A 27,550-nucleotide genomic window follows, 5' to 3' on the forward strand; every position below is an offset into this window, starting at 1 on the left:
TTTTGCATGTAATTTTTATCAAATGTGCCATTTGCACCATCAAGAGTTGTGCTTCTGGTTTGTTTAGAATGTGAAGCAATTGTCCTAAGCGTTGTTTTATCCAATTCAAGTAATATAAAGTGGATTTGAGTGATACATCACAGTAACTATCTGAAGCTTTATCCACATCAAGAAAATTAGAGGTCTGATTGAAGGTTTGGTTAGATGTCTGACAAATTCAAACTAATTTCTGCAAAATAAAATGTTTTCATTTGCACTCAACTATTATCATATTTTTGTTGCTAAATTGTTCAGTGTCTAATCATGGCCAAATTAATCTTTCCTCCAGATTTGAAATGATTTAATTCTGCTGAGTTTTTAAATCAGGAATTGAGAAGAGATAAATAATGAAGGGAGGATGGTAGTCCAAATAGAGTTGCTGAGGAATTAATATACTTTTTGAATCCAGATCACTGATTATCCATCTCTACCCTCTCCCTCCCCGATCACTTCTGTATAATTAACTGATCATTTTTAGTTATCATATCTATCACAATCTGAAGATAGTACAGAACTTAGCTAAAAATTGCTTGACTATAAGGACTCAGTGACTAAGCGTCCATTCGGTTATGGACACCCGTACACTCAAACGAGCTGCAACCATTAGGGGCTGGGTTCATCAGAGGTAGATGCCCTGAGCAGAATCACTCACATAGTGAGTCAGTGAGGCTGGCTGGTGGCTGTTCTTCACACACCTATTCGCTCTCCTATCACTGCTGTTTGTGTAATCCTCTTCACAAACTGTTTTTGTTCATTTCCAGCTTATAAACTGTTCAGGTCACAAACAGTTCTCAGAAATCTTTTGTGACCTGATGGGGTCTATATTATGTTGGTAATGTTCAGCCTTGATGCATCAACAAGATGCCAATAGAACAAACCCACTATTGATTACTAAATTGATGGATTAGCAGAAGAGAGAATTAAAATTATGGTAGTTGTATAATTCCTATAAATAATAGCATCTTTAATCATCAGATAGAACTTAGAACGCTGAATACAAATTCTTGCAATTAAATGCATTTTAAGTGTAATGGGGTGCATTTGTATTATGCAAGGTATTTGCATATTAAACATTTTTTAAATTTTTGTAGATTTATTTTGTAAGTAAAGAAGTACGAGTATAGAGATTTTCAGATTGCCCAATGAGGCAATTTTAAATCGATCCCAAAATAGACGACTGGGTTTCGTGAATCCTTGTGTATTTTTGTTGATTCCAAACCCGTTCTTAAAGTGGTTAAACAGAAATAAATGGTAGCTATGGAAAATTTAGGTATCATCCATCCTTGCTCTATAAATGGTGTTAGACAATGTGGGCCCGTTTGGATTGATGCTACATTTCTATGGGAGAACTAAGTAATTTATGTTTTCTTTGTCAGTCATTTACACATACTTTAAATGACCTAAGTAAAAGGAAAATCCTTTTGCAGATCGAGCAAGTGAGCCAAATGTCAGCCCTAGTGGAAGCACAACTGGATTATCACAAACAAGCTGTACAAATTTTGGATGAGCTCTCTGATAAATTAAAAGAGAGGTAAGATATGTTTATTTAATTGAGATGTAGATGTTTCACCCATACCCACTTCAAGATACAGGGAATGATATTTAAATTGTCATCATGCCCAGTTACAGAAGAAAGTGGCTATAGATATTAATCAACGTGTGCTGAGGGCACCAGAACATTAAATATCACATTTAGAACTTGAAATACTGGGAAAATTGTTTATTAACACAGGTCATTATTGTATTTGCTGGTAAGGACCGTCAGAATCACTCAGATTAGAAGAGTCCGTTTAAAATTTGGAAAGCTAATTTATGTAAGGAAATATTACTATTTCCGCCTGAGGGTAATAAAAATGTGATGCACATTTCATAACTGCAAAGCTTGCCAAGTGGTTTATGGATGAAGTATTTGCAGAATAAGTGGAAGTATATTTTGAAACTGACACTTACCTCATGATGAAATGTTTTATGCTACCAGTCAAATGAGTTAAAATTGTGGCAGCCCACTTTCTGCTGTGTCTGATCAAGGTGCATGCAAGAAGTCAAAAGAAGTCGCCAGCCTACCCCCCCCCCCCCCCCCCCCCCTTCCCAAATCTCTGAACTCGGTAAAATATTTCAGATTCTAAGGATGCTGATGATTTGGAAAATGCTCCCACTGACCGAAAAGTCTAGAATTAAGAATTCCAATCTCAGAACAAGTACCTGGTCATTTACACAGAAACAATAAGCTGTAGTTGCTCATTAATACACAAAATAGTACAAAGTGCTGGAGTAACTGAGCAGGTCAAGCAGCATCTCTGGAGAACATGAAGAAGATGGATAAATATGAGCTTAAGGATTAATGGACAGAGCGTGATTACCTGACACCAGTGGGTTCCAACTTAACTACTTCAGAATTTTGAGAATTTGAACAGGCCTGAACAAATTACACTGAAGCTGGGCAGAAATTATGCAATCAAAGTTGAGAAATTTATTAAAAATCATGTTTGGAAATGTTTCAGAGCCTCAAAGATTTCAAAACGAAATGTAAAGACTTTGAGTTTTACTTTTGGAACATAACAAAAGAAGCAGAGTGGGTTATTTATCTCTGAATCTGTTCCACCATTCAATAAAACTATTTCTGATCTTGTACTCCAGTATCACATTTCTCCATGAACCCCATATCCTTGGAATATTTTAATATTAAAAATTTAATCAATAGCTGTATTGAATATGCTCAGGGATTGAGTCTTTACAAATCCTTACACAAGGAATTTAAAAGATTCACTATCCTTTAGATAAATTGAAAAAATCCCAACTTTTTCCATTTTTTGAGTCAGTTATCTCTTTCTCTAGACTCCCCAGCCATGGGGAATCGACGCCACGCCTACAGTGTCAAGCACCTGAATAATTTTACTTGTTTCAATGTTTATCTTTAGTAGTTCTGACCTGGTCTGCATGTCTCCTCTTATGATAAACCCTCCATGTGGTGAACCTTCACTGCACTTCCGCTATTGCAAGTTTATCCTTCCTTTGGTGGGAAAAGCCAGATCTATTCACAGTATTCCAGTGTGCTCTCACTTGGGTTTTATACAAAAGAGCAATTCATAACTATTCTTGTACTCTAATTCTTCTGCAGTAACGGGCAACCTAATTTTTTTGCTTTGTAATTGCTTCCTGAACCTGCAAGTTAACTTGCAATGCTTCATGTCCTTTTAAACACTACGTCAAACCTCTTAAAGCTTTAAAAACAAGTTTTTCTAGATTCCTCCCCAAGTAAATCACCTTGCATTTTATCAGATAAACTATTCTGATACAAATAGTTTTCATTGTTAGGTTGTTTCCTCCATGCCTTGGTATGCTTATTCCTGTTTAATTGACTGTTTCTATATTCAAGTCGTCAAGTCAACTTTATTTGTCACATACACAGACAAGATGTGCAGTGAAATAAAAGTAGCAATGCCTACGGATTGTGCAAAAACAACAGAACAACAGAACAGAATAGAACAGAACCAGTATTTACATTTTAGGAAAAAAAATTAAAAAAGACACAACACAACAGTAAATTAGTCCCTGGTGAGATAATAGTTTACAGTCCTGATTGCCTGTGGGAAGAAACTCCATCTCATCCTCTCTGGTTTCACAGCGTGACAGCGGAGGCGCTTGCCTGACCATAGCAGCTGGAACAGTCCGTTGCTGGGGTGGTAGGGGTCCCTCATTATGTTGCTGGCTCCGGATCTGCACCTTCTGGTGTATAGGTCCTGCAGGGGGGTGAGTGTAGTTCCCATAGTGCGTTCAGCTGAACGCACTACTCTCTGCAGAGTCTTCCTGTCCTGGGCAGAGCTGTTCCCAAACCAGATTGAGATATTGCTGGACAAGATGCTTTCTACAGCCCCAGAGTAGAAGCACATGAAGGATCCTCAGAGAGACTCTGAATTTCCTCAGCTGCCTGAGGTGGTAGAAGCGCTGCCTTGTCTTACTCCCCAGTGCGGCAGTGTGTGTTGTCCATGTCAGATCCTCTGTGATGTGGACTCCCAGGTATTTAAAGCTGTTCACCCTATCCACAGTAGACCCATTTATCTCAGTGGCGTGTACGTCCTCGGATGTTGAGCCCTTCTAAAGTCCACAATCAGCTCCTTAGTTTTTGTGACATTCAAGAGGAGGCTGTTGTCCTGACACCAGGGTGCCAGTTCAGCCAACTCCTTCTCATCGTTATCGGCCTTCTCATCGTTATCGGAGATCAGGCCCACCACCACAGTGTCATCAGCAAACATGATGGTGGAGTTGGAGCTGAACCTGGCCACACAGCCATGTGTGTACAGGGAGTACAGTAGGTGGCTAAGGACGCAACCCTGGGGGGGATCCTGTGTTCAGAGTGGGGGTATGTCTCCCCATCTTGACCACCTGGGGCCTGGTGGTGAGAAAGTCCAGGACTCAGGAAGTGTTCAGACCCAGCTTCTCAGCAAGTCTGGTGGGGACTATGGTGTTCCTTTACTCTTCTGACAACTCTTTAATCAAATTTGAATATTAATGGCCCCATTTTTGTGGATTTAACAGCATAATTGTTGTTTTTCACCAACAGCGTAGAGCTAGAGTCAACACATACGTATTTAAATGCAAAAATCCAGAATTTATTGTTAGTGGTACCCCACGTTTCTGCATTGTTGATGTCCTCACCTGGTGAAATGAGTGATTTAACATGAATGTCAACATTTTATGCGCTATTTTCAGTGTACAAATCTTAGTAATATTAAGATGTTTTTCAATGAGATGGAACTATAATGGTGCTTTCACCCATGATTACTGCTGAACATTTCTACGCACTGGAAAAACTAAATTTAAGTAGGGTGTTTAATTCATGCGAATCTACAATCATGATGTTAATTCTCTTTTAAATCTTTCAAAATTGACCTTTAGTAAGCTCATATGTATGACAGTGTTTAATTAGCAGTTAAAAATGTGAATATAATTGGAGCTTTTGGATCATAGTACAGGAATTGTCCTTTCACCTCACAATGTCTGAGCTAAACATGATGCCAAATAAAACTAATCAATTCTACTTGCATTAGATCCACATTCCTCCATTTTATGTATATACATGTGCTCAAATCCACTATCTGATTCCACTACCACCCCTGGCAGCACGTTCCAGTAATCCACCACTTTGTGGAAAAAAAATTGCCCTGCACGTCTCCTTAAACCTTTGCACCTCTGACCTTAAAGTCATGCCCTCTGGTCTTTGACGTTTCAAGCCTGTGTCATCCAAGGCTCCCGTACCTGGCCATCTTTATCCCTCCTCACTGGAACATGCCAGGCTTGAACTCTAATCAGCTGGTCTTTGAGAAACTCCCATATGTTGAATGAGGACTTGCCCAATAACAGCTGCTCCAAATGTACTCTCCCTAATTCCTGCCTAATAATGGCGTAGTCTACCTTACCCCAATTTAGTTATTTTCCCTAGGTCCAGACGTATCCTCATTCAAACAATCTTAAAACTTATGGAGTCCATAAAACTTATGGAGTCTCACTGTATGTGAATTCTTTATTGTGGCTCACTGCTTTGCTTGTTTGGCGACATAATTGGCAGACATCCTCTCTGACCAATAAGAGAATAAAATTAAATTAAGAACAGGAACACACAGCTCATTAGATTTTTGTGGAGAGATTTCTTTGCGATCAGAGTTGAGCACTTACAACAAAATTTAACCTATACTTTCTGTCCCAAACACTGGACAACCATCTCGTATAAATCTTTTATGTTGAAGCTTGCATCCATGACCTCATCCCCTGCATTCTTCATCTTCTGGAAATAGCTTTGATATTATTCAAGTCAAACACATGATCTTGAAATTAGTTTTTTATTTCTAAGTAGAAATAGTTGCATGTGTTTATTTATATCTCCTCGTGCCAGGCACTTCCCTATTGACTCTTCATTATGTTTTGTTAATCCTTGGTTCTTAGTTCTTCTTGGTTTCCTGGTCCTCCATAAATATTCCAAATGGTATTTACACTGGAGGTGGCGGAGGGTGGACTTAAGCATGGTTCTTAGTTCCCTGGTCCTCCAAAAATACTCCAAATTGAATTTAAACTGGAAGTGGCGGAGGGTGGACTTACGCATGGTTCTTGGTTTATCCTTATATCCACATTATCCCGCATGGATTTCTATATTACATACAGTGCTCTGCATGATTTCAACACTAGTTTTGAATTAAATTTTTGCAAAAACAATATTTCCCACCAAATTATAAAGTATTCTGCCATGGGCTGAATTTTGCTGATGGTTAGCTTGCGTTTTCATAGAGAATTGCTAACTAGCAATAGAGTGCATGTCAGCACATCACACTTTCTCATTCCCGCGTAGAAGTACAGAATGAACTGATAATTGGAGACATTGAAACAGACCTTTGACATCTTGTGAAAAGGGGCTTTGGAATGCATTATCTGCAGACCTGGTCACTACTTATAGTCTATTCTACTGATATTCCATTCCAGCTGTGGAACTAAGGCCATCGTGGCTCAAAGGATAAATGCAGCTGGGGTTCAACCATGTGTGTGGGCAGTCGATTGGATCAGGCACAACTGGCCCCAGTATATTCCTTTGGGTGAATGAATTTAATACTTCCTTACCTTATGTAGCTTAGTAACATTTTGCTTAATTCTCTTCTAAGCAAGTCAAGATTGATTCCTTTGTGTATTTACGTCTTTGATTATATGCATGCATTTTCTAATTTGCAATTCTTTCTAATGTCCTAATTCAGCGTAATCATTTTTTAAATTAATAAACTTGCAAAATAATTTATTGTTCCTGTGGAGCTTATTCATTTTCTTTCACATTATCAAATTATCTGAATTTTAAGCCCTTTTACTCTAGTGCTTTCATCATTTTTACCGTTCTTACATTTTAATTGATTTCTAATCACCTTACATATCTTTCCATGGCATGCTGACATTTTTACTACTTTGCAACCATACCAAGTAAATATTTTGTTCTCATACTGTTAAAACAAGCCACTGTCGATCTCCAGGTGGGTGTTAGTATCTTGAGCTGGTGGCAAGTAGTGTTATATGTGTATGAACACCACTGAATATATTATTGTAATTTGGGATTTAGAATATATTTTCTAATTTTGCAGAACAAAACTAAAAACTGAATTTGCTTAAAAAAAGTCAAATAAAATGAAAAAGTATCTTGAAGAAAAATCATTGTTTTGATCTTTGAAGTTCAATTCTGCAATATCCTTGATGTTTTTTTGTGAGGCATTAAACAAAGCCCAACATAGTTCAATTTCCATAGTAAACTGAGTGCTTTAATCTGATCATTTTATGATCATATATGTAAAGATATGAAGGACAGGTTAGATTGACTATGAAAACTAATATGGTCTAAGAGTCTGGCACCAATTCTTCAAGTTTATGTACACAGAATTTCCAGTGCAATATCTGTGAGAAGCTGTGAAACTGTATACCAATACGTTAGTCATAACAAGAGCAACAAAAAGATCACTCCGGTCTGTTAAACATTGTATAATCCCTGAATAAATTTGGCATCACAGTATTATACGTAGAGCATTTGGTAAATAAAGGACAATTGTGACTGGCCTGAAAATTGGACTGCCTAAACTTGATTATTGTTCTAATTTATACGGACAAATTGCCAGTACAAATTAGATCAAGTTTAGGCAGTCCAATTTCCAGGCCTCAGTCACTATTGTCCTTTATTTCATCAATCAAGGTACAGAATGCAAGTTTCTATTGATTATGTGGACTTTTACATTCAAACCACAGGATATTTTATGTGAAATTAGAATAATTATATACATGTTGACCATGTTGCAATTAAACTTTTCTCAAATTGATATAACCACACTGAAAATCTTAGTAAAATATTAAACGCTAGCTTGTTTGGGAAGGTTTCATTGTCAGATAAACTGCAAATTATTAAGTTTGTGTTTGACATTCTCAAGGAAATAGTTTTTGTCAGAGGAGGTATAGTGCCCTCCATAATGTTTGGGACAAAGACCCATCATTTATTTATTTGCCTCTGTACTCCGCAATTTGAGATTTGGAATAGAAAAAATCACATATGTGCACATTGTCAGATTTTAATAAAGGCCATTTTTTGCATTTTGGTTTCACCATGTAGAAATGACAGCTGTGTTTATACATAGTCCCCCCATTTCAGGGCACCATAATGTTTGGTACGCATGGCTTGACAGGCGTTTGTAATTGCTCAGGTGTATTTAATTGCCTCCTTCAGGCAGCTGTAAGAGAGCTCTCAGCACCTAGTCTTTCCTCCAGTCTTTCCATCACCTGTGGAAACTTTTATTGCTGTTTATCAACATGAGGACCAAAGTTGTTCTTTGACTTTCATTGGAAGCTTGTGAGACTGAGAAACAGGAATAAAACTGTTAGAGACATCAGCCAAACCTTAGGCTTACCAAAATCAACTGTATGGAACATAATTAAGAAGAAAGAGAGCACCGGTGAGCTTACTAATCGCAAAGGGACTGGCAGGCCAAGGAAGACCCCCACAGCTGATGACAGAAGAATTCTTTGAATAATAAAGAAAAAAACGCAAATATCTGTCCGACAAATCAGAAACACTCTTCAGGAGTCAGGTGAGGATTTGTTAATGACCACTGTCCGCAGAAGACTTCATGTACAGAAATACAGAGGCTACACTGCAAGATGCAAACCACTGGTTAGCCGCAAAAATAGGATGGCCGGGTTACAGTTTGCCAAGAAGTACTTAAAAGAGCAACCACAGTTCTGGAGAAATGTCTTGTGGACAGATGAGACAAAGATGAACTTATATCAGAGTGATGGCGAGAATATGGAGGAGAGAACGAACTGCCCGAGATCCAAAGCATACCACCTCATCTGTGAAACACGGTGGTGGGGTGTTATGGCCTGGGCACGAATGACTGCTGAAGGTACTGGCTCACTTATCTTCATTGATGATACAACTGCTGATTTTGGTAGCATAATGCATTCTGAAGCGTACCTTCCTATCTGCTCAAGTTTAAACAAATGCTTCAACTCATTGGCCGGCGGTTCATTCTACAGCAAGACAATGATCCCAAACATACTGCTAAAGCAACAAAAAGGAGTTTTTCAAAGCTAACAAATTGTCAATTCTAGAGTGGCCATTAATCACCTGATCTGAACCCAATTGTGTATGACTTATATGCTGAAGAGAAAACTGAAGGGTACTAGCCCCCAAAGCAAACATAAGCTAAAGATGGCTGCAATACAGGCCTTGCAGAGCATCACCAGACAAGACACCCAGCAACTGGTGATGTCCATGAATCACAGACTGCAAGCAGTCATTGCATGCAAAGGATATGCAACAAAATACTAAACATGACTACTTTCATTTACATGACATTGCTGTGTCCCAAACATTAAGGTGCCCTGAAATGGGGGGGGGGACTGTGTATAAACCATGCTGTAATTTCTACATGATGAAACCAAAATGTATAAAAAAGGGCCTTGAATAAAATCTGTCAATATGCACTTTAACCACATGTAATTTTTTGTATTATAAATCTGAAATTGTGGAGTACAGAGGCAAATAAATAAATGAGGGGTTTTTGTCCCAAACATTATGGATTACACTGTAGTTGAGGCAGATACGTTAACAACATTTAAAAGATATTTGGACAGTTACATGGTTAGGAAAATTTAGAGGGATATGAGCCAAGGGTGGGACTAGTGTGGATGGGGCATCTTGGTCAACATGGGCAAGTTGGACTGAAGAGCCTGTTTACTTGCTGTATGACACTATGACTTTAAGGTGATAAATATGTGGGAATATTATATTTCATGTGCTAAAACAAATTAGATCTTAATAATGCAGAAGTGAATGTCATAGCTTTTGGAATTTACATTTATGACTGAAGAACTAAGAACTAGCTTTGCTGTCTGCTTTGTGTGGTTAAAAAGCGCATGAGAACAAAATAAAATTTCAAATAGCACATTCAACAACTGTGCCATTTTCTGTATCCTCAATCCTTTGATTCTGTTGCATGTAAGAAATCTTTTAGTTTCTGCCTTGAAGGTGCCCAATGACTCTGCTACCTTTGTTGAATTCCAAAGTCTTAGCATTCCCTGAGTTAGGAACTTTTTTTCTCATCCGTCCTTTCTTTGAAACTAACTTCTGGTTCTAGGCACCTGAGGGATGGGGTAGGGACATATTGACCCTGCATCTACGCTGTTACATACTGTGGAAATATTATACATTTAAATTATATCACCTCTTGTTTTTCTAAAAATCAAAAGGGTATTGGCACAATATTAGGTTCTGCAGGAAAGTGATGCTGAACTAATCTTTTTGAACAGTGTAGGCAAAAAGGCCTAAATAATTTACTCCTTCTGTTTCTTGTATTCAATGCTCTCTTTGCCATGTAATCTAATGAATAATGTTAGTCTTCATGAAACTTTGATGTTAATTTCTGCACTATTGAGATGCATTTGTTTTGGCACAAGCTCAGTATGCTTTCAGTCTCTGTGATAAACCTACCATCGCAGGAATTAATCTGGTGAACTTTTGCTGCACTGTTATTAGAAGTATATCCCTACAACTAAATACAAGTAAAGACTTCCTGATTTGCCAAGAGCTCTGTAATTGGATCAGAAAGTCTTTGCTTGTGTATTCAAATCTACTTATAATAATGAGTAACAGACCATTTTGCCTGCCAATTGCTGACTTATTGATTTATGTACAAGAACTCTCTGGCCCCTCTGAACACCAACTTTAAATTAACAGGGCAGGGTGATGGGATCCAATTCAAGGAGACAGAGGGCCATAAAAGGAGGACAGAAGCTAAAGGTAGAAGGGAGTTAAGAAAAACAAACCTGAAAGCTTTGTGCCTTAATGCGAGGAGCATTCGAAATAAGGTGGATGAATTGAATGTGCAGTTAGTAGTTAAGGGATATGATATAGTTGGAATTACGGAGACAATTACGGAATTATGGAATTAGCTCCCTACCAAGGCTGGGAGCTAAACATGCATGGGTATTCGATTTTCAGGAAGGATAGACAGAAAGGAAGAGGAGGTGGGTGGCATTGCTGGTTAAAGAGGAGAAATACCAATGCAATACCAAGGCAGAGACATTAGCTTGGATGCTGTAGAATCGGTATGGGTAGATCGGCGAAATAGCCAAGGGCAGAAAACGCTAGTTGCAGTTGTATACAGACCACCAAACAGCAGTAGGTTGGGTATAGCATCGAGCAGGAAATTAGGGATGCGTGTAGCAAAGGTATCATGGGTGACTTTAATCCACATATAGATTCAGCCAACCAAATTGGTAACAGTGCTGAGGACGAGGATTTCCTGAAATGTACACGGGATGAGTTTTTAAACCAATTTGTAGAAGAACCGACTAGAGGGCAGGCCATCCAAGACTGTGTATTGTGTAATGAGGAAGGATTAGTTAGCGATCTTGTTGTGCAAAGCCCCTTTGGCAGCAGTGACCATAATATGGTGGAATTCTGCATTAGGATAGAGAGTGACACGGTTAATTCAGAGAATAGGGTCCTGAACATGAATAAAGGAGACTTTGAAGGTAGGAGATGGGAATTGGCAAGGATAGACTGGCAAATTATACTTAAAGGGTTGACAGTGGAGATGCACTGGCAAAGATTTAAAGACCACGTGTTAAATCCAAGGAAGAGGCATATAAATTGGCCAGAAGAAGCGGCAAACCAGAGGACGGGGAAAACATTTAGAACTCAACAGAGGAGGACAAAGGGGTTAATTAAGAGGGGGAAAAAAGAGCATGAAAGAAAGCTTGCGGGGAATATAAAAACTGACTGTAAAAGTTTATTTAGGTATGTAAAAAGGAAAAGTTTAGTGAAAACGAATGTAGGTCCCTTACAATCAGAGACAGGTGAATTTATAATTGGAAACAAGGAAATGGCAGAAGTTAAATGAGTACTTTGATTCTGTCTTCACTAAGGAAGACAAACAATCTCCTGGAAATACCGAGGATCTGGTGGGAGGGAGGAACTGAAAGGAATCCACATTAGTCAGAAAATGGTGTTAGGTAAACTGTTGGGAATGAAGGCAGTTAAATCCCCAGGGCCTGATGGTCTGCATCCCAGAGTACTCAAGGAGATGGCCCGAGAATTTGTGGATGCATTGGTGATCATTTTCCAATGTTCTCTCGACTCTGGATCAGTTCCTGTGGACTGGAGGGTAGTCAACGTAACTTCACTTTTTATGAAAGGGAGGAGAGAGAAAACGGGGAATTATAGACCAGTTAGTCTTACATCAGTGGTGGGGAAGATGCTGGAGTCGATTAGTAAAGATGTTATAGCAGTGCATTTGGGAAACAGCAACAGGGTCAGTCAAAGTCTGCATGGATTCATGAAGGGGAAATGCTTGATTAATCTTCTGAAATTTTTTGAGGATGTAACAAGTAGAATGAATAAGGGAGAGCCAGTGGATGTGGTGTATCTGGACTTTCAAAAAGCTTTTGACAAGGTCCCACACAAGAGATTAGTGTGCAAAATCGGAGTACATGGTATTGGGGGTAGGGTATTGACATGGATAAAGAACTGGTTGGCAGAGAGGAAGCAAAGAGTAGGAATTAACTGGTCCATTTCAGAATGGCAGGCAGTGACTAGTGGGGTGCTGCAAGGCTCGGTGCTGGGACCCCAGTTGTTTACAATATATATTAACGATTTAGACTAGGGAATTAAATGTAACAGCTCTAAGTTTGCGGATAACACAAAGCAGGGTGGCAGTATGAGCTGCGAGGAGGATGCTGTGAGGCTGTAGGATGACTTGGATAGGTTGGGTGAGTGGGCAGAAGCATGGCAGATGCAGTATAATGTTGATAAATGTGAGGTTAACCACTTTGGTGGCAAGAAATGGAAGGCAGATTATTATCTGAATGGTGTCAGATTAGTAGAAGGGGAGACGGAACAAGACCTGTGTGTGCTTATGCATCAGTCACTGAAAGTAAGCATGCAGGCAGTGGAGAAAGCCAATAGCATGTTGACCTTCATTGTGAGAGGATTTGAGTTTAGGAGTAAGGTCCTACTGCAGTTGTACAGGGCCCAGGTGAGACCGCACCTGGAGTATTGTGTGTAATTTGGTCTCCTAATTTGAGGAAGGACATTATTGCTATTGACGGAGTACAGCATAGGTTCAGCAGGTTAATGCCTAAGATGGCGGGACTGACGTATGATGAAAGAATCTTATAGAAACATATAAAATCTTAAAGAAGGGATCTTATAGAAACATATCAAATTCTTAGAGGATTGGACAGGGTAGAGGCAGGAAAAATGTTCCCAATGTTGGGGCAGTCCAGAACCAGGGGTCACAGTTTAAGAATAAGGGGTAGACCATATAGGACTGAGATGAGGGAAATGTTTTGCACCCAGAGAGTTGTGAATCTAGAATTTTCTGCAACAGAAGGCAGTGGAGGCCAATTCACTGAATGTTTTCAAGAGATAGTTAGATTTAGCTCTTATGGCGAAGGGAATCAAGGGATACGGGGGGAAAAAGCCAGAACGATCATAAAAGCCAGAAAGCTATTTTAGATGATCAGCCATGATCATATTGAATGGCGGTGCTGGCTTGAAGGGCCGAATGGCCTACTCGTGCACCTTTTTTCTTTGTTTCTATGTAACTTTTAATCTTGCTGCTTAAATACTAGTCAGTCTTTCTTTGTTTGATACCAAAATGGATGACCTCACATTTTTGTGTGTTATATTCCACTTACCACACTGTTGCCCATTCACTTTGTTTATGTTCAGCTGATGCCTTCCTGCATCTCTTCATTTGGTCATATTGCCATCAAGCTGATTATTAGCAACAAATCTGGATACGTCACACTTGACCTAAACCAGACTCTGGAGCAATGGTGGGTCAGGATTGTTATTACTTTGTTATTACATGAATCTGTAGTTCCTCGTGTTTATACAATGCCCTAAATACCATTCATGTTTTGGGGAAATCTCATCAATGTTTTCTGCTTCCTGCTGTTTCTTACCTGCAAGCAAACTGAACTTTCTTACTTTTTGCTTCTTTATTTTTTGAACTGAGATTCTTATAACAAGACTACTTTACCTCCTTTTCCATTTCTCCTATCTCTTTTAAAGGTATTCCCCAATATTTAATTCCCAATCTTGTTCTCTTTGCAACCACACCTCTAAGATTATTAGATAGTTATTTACTTTTATTTGTACCATTAATTCACCTATACTGTGCTGCAAATGTCATTAGTTGCAACATGGAGCACAATCTTTCTCCACCCTCCAGGTTCTCCAGCTCTGAATAAACAATGCCCCCCTAATTGTAATCAAAGCAGAAAATGCGGTCAACACTCAGTGGCTACTGTTGAATTTTTTTGCTGATGATCCATTTAGACTATTTAGAAAAAAATATTGAATGTTGAGTGTGGTGAACTGGTGGATGGTGAACCAGGATAGAGGATGCCTTGCAGCGCCAGAGACCTGGATTCGATCCTGACATGGGTGCTGTCTCTACGGAGTTTGTACGTTCTCCCTGTGATCATGTAGGTTTTCTCTGGGAGCTCCAGTTTCCATCCACATTTCAAAGACGTACAGGTTTGTAGGCTAATTGGCTTGGTAAAATTGTAAATTGTCTCTAGTATGTGTAGGGTAGTGTTAGTGTGCAGGGATAGCTGGTCAGTGCAGACTCGGCCTGCCTCCGCACTGTATCTCTAAAACTAAAAATTAAGAAACTGTGTTTTCTGTGCAGTCATATCCCAGATCACAAGTATATTTAGTTTAAGGGGAGAGGGAGGTAGACGAACAGCACAAAAAAATGCATCGCCTCTGTTGTCATTAAATAGCCAAACGTTGCATGAGTTTGTTTATCTACTAAAATCTTACTGATGGAAAAGTTTTCATTTCAGTGTTCACATGTGCTTATGTGGTATATAACACCAATATCAACTGTATGGTCTTAAGAGCCCACTTCTTCCATGTAGATTTACTTCATTTCTACATCTGTACAACAATGTTTTCTTGGTATAATTGAGAACACCACACTGGATATGGTGCTGCAGTGCATGTTAGTCTAAGAATAGAAGTGTTGTGCAGAGATCACCACACTATTGTAATTGCAGTCAGTTTCTATTAACAGATCGGAGAGGCCATGGTGCCCCATCAAATTAATTCCAAAAATAACTGTTCTTGGCTCCAACAGATGTTTGTGTTCATGGCTGCTTCCAGTGAAGATTACATTGGAAACATTAGAAATAGTAGTTAATAATACACAATTTATATTACTAAAAGTCTGATCTTGACCGCTTTTGGCCCACTGTGCTGCGATTTCCGAGAGAACGGCGCCACCTACGGCCGTCATTTATGTCCACCTCGCTCAGAGCCCACGTCTGCCTTCCTGGACCAGAGGATTTTTCCCATCGATGAAAGATCAGAGAGATATTAATGCTTTAAAAAAAATCACTATTCTCTCTGCTGCCCCTGCTGGAGGGAGGGGGAGGGACTATAAAACCCGGAAGTGGTGTACCTCACTCAGTCTCTGCAAGATGGAGGTCACGTCTCTCTGAGCTCTGAATAACACTGAACACATGTCTACTCAACTGAGAGTGCCCTTAATGTGGGTTGAAAATGAAAATATGGTTGGTTTGAAGTAAAAAGGCACTGCCTGCAAATGATTGTTTGGGGGGTTTGGGTTTTAGTAAAAAGGCACTCTCTCTCCCCTCCTCTACCCCCCCTCTCTCCCCCCCTCTCTCCCCCCCCCTCTCTCCCCCCCCCTCTCTCCCCCCCCTCTCTCCCCCCCCTCTCCCCCCCCCCTCTCTACCCCCCCGCCCCCCCCCCTCCCCCTCTCTCTCCCTCTCTCCTCCCCACCCCCCCCTCTCCCCCCCTCTCTCTCCCCCTCTCTCCCCCCCTCTCTCCCCCCTTCCCCCCCCCCCTCTCCCCCCCCCCCCTCTCCCCCCCTCTCCCCCCCCCTCTCCCCCCCCCTCTCCCCCCCCCTCTCCCCCCCCCTCTCCCCCCCCCTCTCCCCCCCCCTCTCCCCCCCCTCTCCCCCCCCTCTCCCCCCCCTCTCTCCCCCCCCTCCTCTCCCCTCCCCCCCCTCTCCCTCTCTCTCTCCCTCTCTCTCCCCCTCTCTCTCCCCCCCTCTCTCCCTCTCTCTCCCTCTCTCTCCCTCTCTCCCCCTCTCTCTCCCCCCTCTCTCTCTCTCCCCCTCTCTCTCCTCTCTCTATCCCCCCTCTCTCTCTCCCCCCCTCTCTCCCCCCCTCTCTCTCCTCCCTCTCTCCCTCCTCTTCCCCCCTCTCTCTCCCCCCTCTCTCTACCCCCCTCTTTCTCCCCCTCGCCCTCCCCCCTCTCTCTCTCCCCTCTCTCTCCCCCTCTCTCCTCCTCTCCCCCCTCCCCCTCCCCCCCTCTCTCCCCCTCTCCCCCCCTCTCTCCCCCTTTCTCTCCCCCTCTCTCTCCCTCTCCCCCCCTCTCCCCCCCCTCTCTCCCCCCCTCTCTCCCCCCCTCTCTCGCCCCCCTCTCTCTCCCCCCCTCTCTCACCCCCCCTCTCTCCCCCCCCTCTCCTCCCCCCCTGCTCTCCCCCCCTCTCTCCCCCCCTCTCTCCCTCCCCCTCTCGCTCCCCCCCCTCCCTCACCACCCTCGCCTCCCCCCCTCTTCCTCCCCCCCTCTTCCTCCCCCCCCTCTTCGCTCCCCCCCCCCTCCCCCCCCTCCCTCCCCCCCCCTTCCTCCCCCCCTCTTCCCTCCCCCCACCCTCTTCCTCCCCCCCCCTCTTTCCTCCCCCCCCTCTTCCTCCCCCCCTCTCTTCCTTCCCCCCCCTCTTCCTTCCCCCCCCTCTTCCTTCCCCCCCTCTTCCTTCCCCCCCTCTTCCTTCCCCCCTCTTCCTTCCCCCCCCTCTTCTTCCCCCTCCCTCTTCCTCTCCCCCCCTCTTCCTTCCCCCCCCCTCTTGTCCTTCCCCCCCCTCTTCCTTCCCCCCCCCCTCTTCCCTCCCCCCCCTCTTCCCTCCCCCCCTCTTCCTCCCCCCCTCTTCCTCCCCCCCTCTTCCTTCCCCCCCTCTTCCTTCCCCCCCTCTTCCTTCCCCCCCTCTTCCTTCCCCCCCTCTTCCTTCCCCCCCTCTTCCTTCCCCCCCTCTTCCTTCCCCCCCTCTTCCTTCCCCCCCTCTTCCTTCCCCCCCTCTTCCTCCCCCCCTCTCTCTCCTCCCCTCCCCTCTCTCCCCTCCTCCCCCACCTTTCCCCCCTCACCCACCCTCCCTCTTCTCCTCCCCTCCACCCCCTCTCCCTCTTGCCCCTCTCTCTCTGTCTCTGCCTCTCTCTCTGTCTCTGCCCCTTCTCTCTCTGCCCTCACTCGCTACCCCCGCCCCCCCCTCTCTAGATGTGACTGCAAGTTGGGGGCTATGCATCAGTAGATAGGGTGGTTATGGGGTAAATGGAGCAAATTAATAATAGTAATATAATATCAAGGGGGGTAATTAGCGTGTGTGCGGGGGGGGGGGGGGGATAGTTAGTGTGTGTGACGCTGCATGCCGCCTCCCCCCCCACAACCGCACGTTGGGGAAACAGACCCAACAGGTCTGCACTTGGTCTAGTATAATATATACTTAAAGACCATCAACGTCCCTCAGCAGAGTGTACTCATTTCTGGATAACAAGATAGTAGATTCCAAATATTTGGTTTGAACTCGCCCTTCTTTACTGCAGGAGGGTGTGTGTGTGTGTGTGTATGTATCATTGTTTAAGTTCCTTTTCAGATAAGAGATACTGCACTTATTAGCTTTTATTGAAATTCCCATGACAATATTTGTAGTACAAGGGTTTCTTCAAACATCCTTACCAGCATTAATTCTTTAAACATCATTGTCTGAAACAATTTAGTTGTAAATTGTTTACTGATTTTTACACAACGTAATTGCAAGTTTACAGGTCGATGCCAAAGCACTTTGGTAATTAAGCACCTTGGAGCTTTTTTTGTGAGACGTGCTTAGAGACTATATAATTGGAATTCTTATAATTAATTTTTTAATTCAGGATTTTTTTGGTGGACATTTTCACATCGTGCCTGAGAAGCATATAACAATCTTACCAATCATTTGTGTACTACTCTTGGGTCTAGATATTGGGGGGAAAATTGAGAGTAAATGGGTACTGCTACCAAACATATTGAGGTAAATATGCAGGCTTTGGGAACTGATATAGGCTACCTTTTATCATTTTTATTTCAAGAATGCTGTACTTATATTTGTGTTACCATTACATAGATTTAGCATATGCAGTAGAAAGTTCTTTGCCTCAATTATTCATGCTAATGTTTCTGTTCCAATTGAGCCGATTTTGAGAAGTTGATGGATTTCAGTTCGCTATTGAAACGCTTATTTTCTTTGGTTATCAGTTGCAGAATGACCAAATCTTGGTTCCTGTTTATGTCCTGAATTTGCTGTACTGTTCAACATTATGTGTTTCGTGATAGTAATGTATAAAGAAGATTGGTTAACAGAAACCATCATAGATATTACATTTTATTTTAACATGGATAACTTTTGGCAAGCTGTAAGAATCATAGCTTGGGCCACACTTATGATCTGCTTTATGGATGAAGAGACCTTTTGTAATATATGTAGATTAGCTGTTGATATAAAATTAGGTGTGCAAATAAACTGAGGGGATTTGGGCAAAAGAGAGGGCAAATTGATGGTGTGTATTGAGGATAAATGTGCGGTAACAGTAGTAAAAATAGAAAACCAAATTTTAAACAGAAAGCAACAAATAATATTAGTAACAAAAAATAAAATGGCTAAAGCACGCAGCAGAGGGAGAAACTTGGTTAACATTTTAGATCAATAAACTTTTATAGCAACTGAAAAAGTAAGAAAAAAAATGTGTTAAATTCCAGAAAGGGAGCAAACAGGAAATATCTTTGATAGGATTCAAACCAAAGTTATCATTATAGCCATTACTTGTACACAGGCAGTTAGAGACAAAAGTTCAGGAATAAATTTAAACTGAAATATCCATGGGGAGAATGAAAATTGGGGGTTACCTGAAATTGCTGAATATTGCATTGACTCTGAGGGCTCTAACAATGTTTCTGTCTGGCCACACTACAGCCTCCAGGACTTGATACTGAAGTTATTAGTTTCAGGTATTCAGCCTTTTTAATTCTCTTAACAGCTGTCAGACTGCTAGCTCCATCCACCTTTTTTGTTTTTGTTTTGGATTTCCAACATCTGCATGTTTTTTCCTCCATATTGGCATTCGGAGACGCCTGGGATTCTTCAAAGGTGAATCAAGAATTGTTAGTGCACAGATATAATGAGTCATGGGGAAGGCTTCTAGCTTGCTGGCTTTTATTGAAAGGGATTTTTCGTAAATGAGTAAGTCTTGCTATAAATCAATTCAGTGTTAGCTGAATAGTATTGTATACAGTTTTTGTCTCCTAGGAGAAAGTAATAAAGCCTAACAAGATTGATATGAAAGCATTCTTCTTTGGGGGGAGATTGAATAAATAGGTCTATATTTGGAGTTGAGATGGATGAGATGCAATTTAAGTGAAACATGGAAGATTCTAAAATGTTTTACATTACAAGTGGTGTAAGTCTAACCCCCCTTGTGGGGAAGTGTGGGTCTTGGGACAAAGAGTTGACTCCTTAACCGAGACCAGCAGGAATTTCTACACTCAGCGTTGTGAATCTTTGGAATTCTCTGTTCAATTGTTGAGTATGTTCAAGGCTGTTGAGAGAATTTTGAAATCTGGGGAAATTGAGGAATAGAGAAATTTAACAGGAAAGTGATTGATTGTCTGTAATCTTATAACTGAGCAAATTCACATAACCACTTTACCTCATGTTCATCCTGACGTTAGAGTGTTTTGAGGATTCGGAAATCCTCCAGCATCCTCCCCCACACTCTTGAGACGAGTAACGGTATGGTGAATATAAAATGACGTAATCTGGCACAGTCAAGTATAGTGTTATCCACGATGCAATTTAAGCTGTAAAGATACATGGAAATAAAAAGTAGCAGCAGGAGTAGGCCTTTGGGCCTTACCTGCTACTCACCCACTCCAAAATGCTATTCAAACCTGCCCCCTCAACCTCAGCCCCCCCCCCCCCCCCACCCACCCACCTTCTTTCCCACAACACCCTGTCCCTTCTCACCCAGTTTCATTCTGACCAATGCCATCAGTTTATCACCCCTCTCAACCCTATCACCATTCATATAATAACCGGTCTTTCTGTTTTTAGAATCAAATTGTATAACCTAACATATTAAACTGCACCTGTTATGCATTTGCCCAATATTTCTAAATCATGTTGTAGCTTCTAATGCACTCTAAGTCCATTATGTATTGTAGTGTATTCATCTTTTCATTACCATGGAGCTTGTCTGATACTACTGATTATCTCACACAGGATAAGGGATGCGTCAGGTCGTCCTAAACGGGAATACCAGCCTAAACCTAGAAGCACGTACACAGAATATGGAGAGGCAGACCATCCCAATGGAGGTTTCTCCTTCAGTGGGTCAACAAAATCACACGGTAAGAATTATTTAAAAAAAAGAAGAAAAAAAAGAAAAGAAAAATGGGTTCTTATCAGCAAATGAAGATGTCCATGTTTGCACACAAGTCATAGAGAATATTTATGGGTGGGTGTTATATGACAAGTAACATTTGTGTCACAGAAGTGGCAAGCAATGGTCATCTCCAACAAGAAAGAGTTTAAGGCATTTAGTTCACCGACTCTCCCACCTTCAATATCCTGGTGGTTATCATCGACCTGACACTCAACTGGACCAGCCACATGAATATTATGTTCATAAGAGCAGTTTACAGACTGAGCATTATATACCAGTGACTCACTTTCTGACATCCTAATTACCTTCCACCATCTGCAAGGCACATATCAGGTGCTTGATGGAATATTCTCCACTTGCCTGGATGAGCACAGCTCCAACAGCTCTCAAGAAGCTCAAAACTATCCAGGACAAAACAGCCCACTTGATAATGGAGAGAGTTCATTAGATACAGGAGCAGAATTGGTCTGTTCGGTCGATCAAGTCTTCTCTGTCATTCAATCATGGCTGATCTATCTTTTTCTCTCAATCCCATTCTCTCGCCTTCTCTCCATAACCCCTGACTATGAGGGACCAATGGATTGAGTGCTACATCAAATGCTCGAAACAATCATACACTGTGGTACTGGCATAGAATGGCTGCAATGCTTTCCAAAAAAATGTACTGCAATCACTTGCCCCAGCTACTTTCTCACTCTCTCCTGTACCAATGACCTACTGCCAAAAAGGACAAAGGCAGCAGGCTCATGGAAGCATCACCACCCATGGGCTCTGTTCCAAGTCATATTTGACAATATACAGTGCCCTCCATAATGTTTGGGCCAAAGACCCATGATTTATTTATTTGCCCCTGTACTCCACAATTTGAGATTTGTAATAGAATAAATCACATGTAGTTAAATTGCACATTATCAAATTTTAGTAAGGCTATTTTTATACATTTTGGTTTCACCATGTAGAAATTACAACAGTGTTTATACATAGTCCCCCCAATTTCAGGGCACCATAATGTTTGGGACACAGCAATGTCATGTAAACGAAAGTAGTCATGTTTAGTATTTTGTTGCATATCCTTTGCAATTACTGCTTGAAGTCTGCGATTCATGGACATCACCAGATGCTGGGTGTATTCTGTCTTCAAGGGATCCACATTTGTCTTAACTAATTTTTTTTCCTTCACATACCTAAAGACATTTTTACTATCCTCCTTCATATTCTTGGCTAGCTTACCTCCTCCATACTTCATCTTTTCTTCCCGTATTGCCTTTTTAGTTACCTTCTGTTGATCTTTAAAAGTTGCCCAATCCTCTGACTTCCCGCTCATCTTTGCTATGTTATATGTCTTCTCTTTTATTTTTATACTGTCCTTGACATCCCTTGTCAGCCATGGTCGCCTCTTACTCCCCTTAGAATCTTTCTTCCTCTTTGGAATGAAATGACACTGCGTCTTCTGGATTATTTCCAGAAACAAAGTACTCATTTAACTGTTCTGCCATTTCCTTATTTCCCAATATAAATTCACCTGACTCTGACTATGAGGGACCAACATTTGTCTTCACTAATCTTTTCCTTTTCACATACCTAAATAAACTTTTACCGTCAGTTTTTTATATTCCCTGCAAGCTTTCATTCATGCTCTTTCCCCCCCCCCCCCCCCCCCTCTCAATTAACCCTTTTATCCTCCTCTGAATTCTAAATTTCTCCCAGTCCTCTGGTTTGCCGCTTCTTCTGGCCAATTTATATGCCTCTTCCTTGGCTTTAACACTATCCTTGACTTCCGTCGTCAGCCACGGTTTAGCCGCCTTCCCAGTTTTATTCTTTCGCCAGACAGGGATGAACAATTTCTGGAATTCATCCATGCGGCCTTTAAATCTTTTCCATTACATAATCCACTTTAAGTGAAGGGAGAACTAGTCCAGACAATGACCAAGTTCTACATTTTAATTTCCCCTATTCTTTTATTTCAAAACATTTTGTATAACAGAGAGTATGTTTCATTTTACCCTTTTGAGCTAAAGTGGAGATCTGGAACAACTTAGTCAAATGTGGGAGCTGGATGGATCTAAGATCCCTCAGTGGAGCAGCCCTTGATTGTGGGAAATGAGAGGCTTTCCCTATTTTCTGTCATGGGTGGTGAAGAAAACAATGATAGAAAATAAGAGCAATCCTGCAAATTATACACAAACAGCAGAAAATGATAAAATGGTACAGACAAAACAAAAAGCCATGTCATTCTGAATTGTGGAATAATAGATCTGGGTAAGAGCAAAGACAGCAAGGCATAATCAGTGATTGTCGCTAGTTAACAAAAGTTTAATCATAAATCAATAGTAGTTGGTTTACTGAATGTAGAGACTTGTATATTGCAACATTTTATAATTTTTTTGCATTAACTTTTCCATGAACAGCCTCCTTCCGTTCTGACAAGCCCAGTAGGACAAGCAGCGGATCCCCCTGTGAGTAGGGTAGATAATGCCCTTTTTTAAAGTTATGATGGATAAAAAATAATGTCATTCTCAGGAGTTGTTCATTTAGTAAGACATGATGATCATGTGTTTATCATTTTCCAATGTTCTATAAACTTTGGTTCCTGTGGACTTGAGGGTAGCTAATGTAACCCCAGTTTTTAAGAAAGGAGGGAGAGAAACGGGGAATTACAGACCAGTTAGCCTTACATCGATGGGACACAAAAATGCTGGAGAAACTCAGCGGGTGCAGCAGCATCTATGGAGCGAAGGAAATAGGCAACGTTTCGGGCCAAAACCCTTCTTCAGACTTCAGCCTTACATCGATAGTGGGCAGGTTGCTTGGATAAGTCAAAGTTAGCATGGATTTATGAAGGAGAAATCATGCTTGACTAATCTTCTGGATTTTTTTCGTGGATGTAACAAGTAGAATGGATATGGGAGAGAGTGGATGTGAGGGAGAGAGTGGATGTGGTGTATCTGGACTTTCAAAAAGCATTTGACAAGGTCCCATTAAAAGATTAGTGTGCAAAATTAGAGCACATGGTATTGGGGGTATGGTATTGACATGGATAGAGAACTGGTTGACAGACAGGAAGCAAAAAGTAGGAATTAATGGGTCCTTTTCAGAATGGCTGGCAGTGACTAGTGGGGTGCTGCAAGGCTCAGTGCTGGGACCCCAGTTATTTACAATATACAGTGCATTCCATAATGTTTGGGACAAAGACCCATCATTTATTTATTTGCGTCTGTACTCCACAATTTGAGATTTGTAATAGAATAAAATCACATGTAGTTAAAGTGCACATTGTCTGATTTATTAAAGGGTATTTTTATACATTTTGGTTTCACCATGTAGATATTACAGCAGTGTTTATACTGTCCCCCCCATTTCAGGGCACCATAATGTTTGGGACACATGGCTTCACAGGTGTTTGTAATTGCCCAGGTGTGTTTAATTGCCTCCTTCATGCAGGTATAAAAGAGTTCTCAGCATCTAGTCTTTCCTCCAGTCTTTCCATCGCCGTTGGAAACTGTTATTGCTGTTTATCAACATGAGGACCAAAGTTGTGCCAATGAAAGTCAAAGAAGCCATTATGAGACTGAGAAACAAGAATAAAACTGTTAGAGACACCAGCCAAACCTTCGGCTTACCGAAAGCAACTGTTTGGAACATCATTAAGAAGAAAGAGAGCACTGATGAGCTTACTAATTGCAAAGGGACTGGCAGGCCAAGGAAGACCTCCACAGCTGATGACAGAAGAATTATCTCTATAATAAAGTTAAAAAAAAACAAACACCTGTCTGACAGATCAGAAACACTCTTCAGGAGTCAGGTGTGGATTTGTCAATGACCACTGTCCGCAGAAGACTTCATGAACAGAAATTCAGAGGCTACACTGCAAGATGCAAACCAATGGTTAGCCTCAAAAATAGGATGGCCAGGTTACAGTTTGCCAAGAAGTACTTAAAAGAGCAACCACAGTTCTGGAAAAAGGTCTTGTGGACAGATGAGACGAAGATTAACTTATGTCAGAGTGATGGCAAGAGCAAAGTATGGAGGAGAGAAGGAACTGCCCAAGATCCAAAGCATACCACCTCATCTGTGAAACACGGTGGTGGGGGTGTTATGGTCTGGGCATGTATAGCTGCCGAAGGTACAAGCTCACTTATCTTCAATTGATGATACAACTGCTGATGGTAGTAGCATAAAGAATTCTGAAGTGTATAGACCCATCCTAACTGCTCAAGTTCAAACAAATGCCTCAAAACTCATTGGCCGGCGGTTCATTCTACAGCAAGACAATGATCCCAAACATACTGCTAAAGCAACAAAGGAGTTTGTTGAGAATTCTTGAGTAGCCAAGTCAATCACCCGATCTGAACTCAATTGAGCATGCCTTTTATATGCTGAAGAGAAAATTGAAGGGGACTAGCCCCCAAAACGAGCACAAGCTAAAGATGGCTGCAATACAGGCCTGGCAGTGCATCACCAGAGAAGACACCCAGCAACTGGTGATGTCCATGAATCGCAGACTTCAAGCAGTCATTGCATGCAAAGTTTATACAATCTATCTATATCTTCTATCTATACTATTACTAAAACTTGTCCTCTTCCGGTTTGCGTTGTTTTAGAATTTGCGCAAAAACGGTACTCTATATCGCTCGGATTTTTTCGCCGCCTTACTCACCGTCCTCTGCTCCAAGCACACCAAGTTTTGTTCCGATCGGTGGAATATTACAAAAGTTATGAAGGTTTAAAAATCGTGAGCATCAGATTGGTCTTCTCGCCTGTCAGTCACCATGAAGCTAACGCCCCTTCTGGCACCCACTGTCAATCACCGGGGCGAAGAGAATAAAGCCCTGGAGGCGGGGATGAGTCCAGAGTCCGTGAGTAGGAGAGTTCAGAAGCCGGGAGTGAGTGAGCCCAGCCGGCCAGCCCGAGAACAGCCCAGCCGCCCAGTCTGAGAGCCGCCCGGCCCGAGAGCCGCTCAGCCGCCCAACACGAGAGCCGCCAGCCCGAGTGCCGCCCAGTCGCCCAGCACGAGAGCCCCCAACAAACCCCCCCACGACCCTCCCCCACCCAACACCCCGCCCCCTCACACCCCGCCCCCCCACAACCCATCACCCCACAACCCCCTCCCACCACCACAACCCCTCCCCCCCACCAACCCCTCACCCCCCCCACAACCCTCCCACCCACAAACCCTCCCCCCCCAAAACCATCCCCCCCACAACCCTCCCCCCCACAACCCCTCACACCAAAACCTCACCCCCAAAACTCACCCCCACACCTAACCCCCACAAACCATCCCACCCGCAACCACCCCCACAACCCTCCCCCCTAACCCTCCCCCCCTACCTCCCCGCCCCCACACCCCCCCCCTCCCCTCCCACTCCACACCCCCCTTGCCACACATCCCCCCATCCTCCCCCCCCCTCCCCACCCCTCCCCTCCTCCCCTCCCACACATGAAGAGGAGGGGGAGGGAGTGCTGGAGGATGAGGGGAAATGAGCCGCGCCTGCATAGTTATGGGCTATGGGTGAGTGGTGGAATATTACGTTGGGGGAACAGGTTGCGTTGGGGGAACGGGTGACTGGTGGAATATTGCGTTGGGGAATGGGTTGCGTTGGGGGACCAGGCCTCCCGTGTGACTGGGACCCAGCGGGTCCCACTTAGTCTAGTATATTACTAAAACTCTCATCTTGTTTGCGTGCATGTGCGTGATATTCCAAAACCCCGCCAAAACGGTACACGATAGCGCTACCATTTTTGACCCTCCAATTTCAAGCAGTCATTGCATGCAAAGGATATGCAACAAAATACTAAACATGACTACTTTCATTTACATGATATTGCTGTTTCCCAAACATTATGGTGCCCTGAAATGGGGGGACTATGTATAAACACTGCTGTAATTTCTACATGATGAAAGCAAAATGTGTAAAAAAAGACCTTTATTAAAATTTGACAATGTGCACTTTAACCACATGTGATTTTTTTTTCTATTACAAATATCATAGAGGCAAATAAATAAATGATCGGTCTTTGTCCCAAACATTATGTTTGGGACAAACTGCATATTAACTATTTAGACGAAGGAATTATATGTAGCATCTCCACATTTGCGGATGGCACAAAGCTGGGTGGCAGTGTGAGATGCTAGGATGATGTTATGAGGCTGCAGGGTGACTTGGATAGGTTGGGTGAGTGGGCAGATGCATATCAGATGCAGTATAATGATGATGAATGTGAGGTTATACCGTTTAGTAGCAAGAACAAGAAGGCAGATTATTATCTGAAATGTGTCAGATTATGAAAAGGGGAGGTGCAACGAGACCTGGGTGTCCTTGTACATCAGTCACTGAAAGTAAGCATGCAGGCACAGCAGGCAGTGAAGAAAGCAATTGGCATGTTGGCCTTCATAGGGAGATGATTTGAGTATAGGAGCAAGGAGATCCTACTGCAGTTTCCATGGCCCTGGTGAGACCACACTTGGAGTATTGTGTGCAGTTTTGGTCTCCTAATTTGAAGAAGGACATCAAGAGATATGGGGAAAAACCATATAATATAACCATATAACAATTACAGCACGGAAACAGGCCATCTCGACCCCTCTAGTCCGTGCCGAACACATAATCTTTACTAGTCCCATATACCTGCGCTCAGACCATAACCCTCCATTCCTTTCCCATCCATATAACTATCCAATTTATTTTTAAATGATAAAAACGAACCTGCCTCCACCACCTTCACTGGAAGCTCATTCCACACAGCTACCACTCTCTGAGTAAAGAAGTTCCCCCTCATGTTACCCCTAAACTTCAGTCCCTTAATTCTCAAGTCATGTCCCCTTGTTTGAATCTTCCCTACTCTCAGTGGGAAAAGCTTTTCCACGTCAACTCTGTCTATCCCTCTCATCATTTTAAAAACCTCTATCAAGTCCCCCCTTAACCTTCTGCGCTCCAAAGAATAAAGCCCTAACTTGTTCAACCTTTCTCTGTAACTTAGTTGCTGAAACCCA

At 42.2% G+C, this 27,550-nt stretch overlaps 1 protein-coding gene across 2 annotated transcripts in view; it reads left to right on the plus strand.

Annotated features, from left to right (window-relative positions):
- The window catches only part of sh3gl1 (SH3 domain containing GRB2 like 1, endophilin A2), a 72,144-nt gene that overhangs the window by 37,447 nt on the left and 7,147 nt on the right, over positions 1 to 27,550 (plus strand). Inside the window, exons 7-9 of one of the 2 annotated variants that reach the window (XM_033046592.1) lie at positions 1,467 to 1,570; positions 20,397 to 20,524; positions 22,968 to 23,015. In XM_033046592.1, coding sequence (XP_032902483.1) covers positions 1,467 to 1,570; positions 20,397 to 20,524; positions 22,968 to 23,015 — 280 coding nt within the window. The remainder of the gene's footprint in view (positions 1 to 1,466; positions 1,571 to 20,396; positions 20,525 to 22,967; positions 23,016 to 27,550) is intronic. The other variant, XM_033046593.1, reaches the window with a different exon arrangement.

This window comes from Amblyraja radiata, chromosome 29, assembly GCF_010909765.2.
Source record: "Amblyraja radiata isolate CabotCenter1 chromosome 29, sAmbRad1.1.pri, whole genome shotgun sequence".
In the NCBI taxonomy this organism is placed as follows: domain Eukaryota; kingdom Metazoa; phylum Chordata; class Chondrichthyes; order Rajiformes; family Rajidae; genus Amblyraja; species Amblyraja radiata.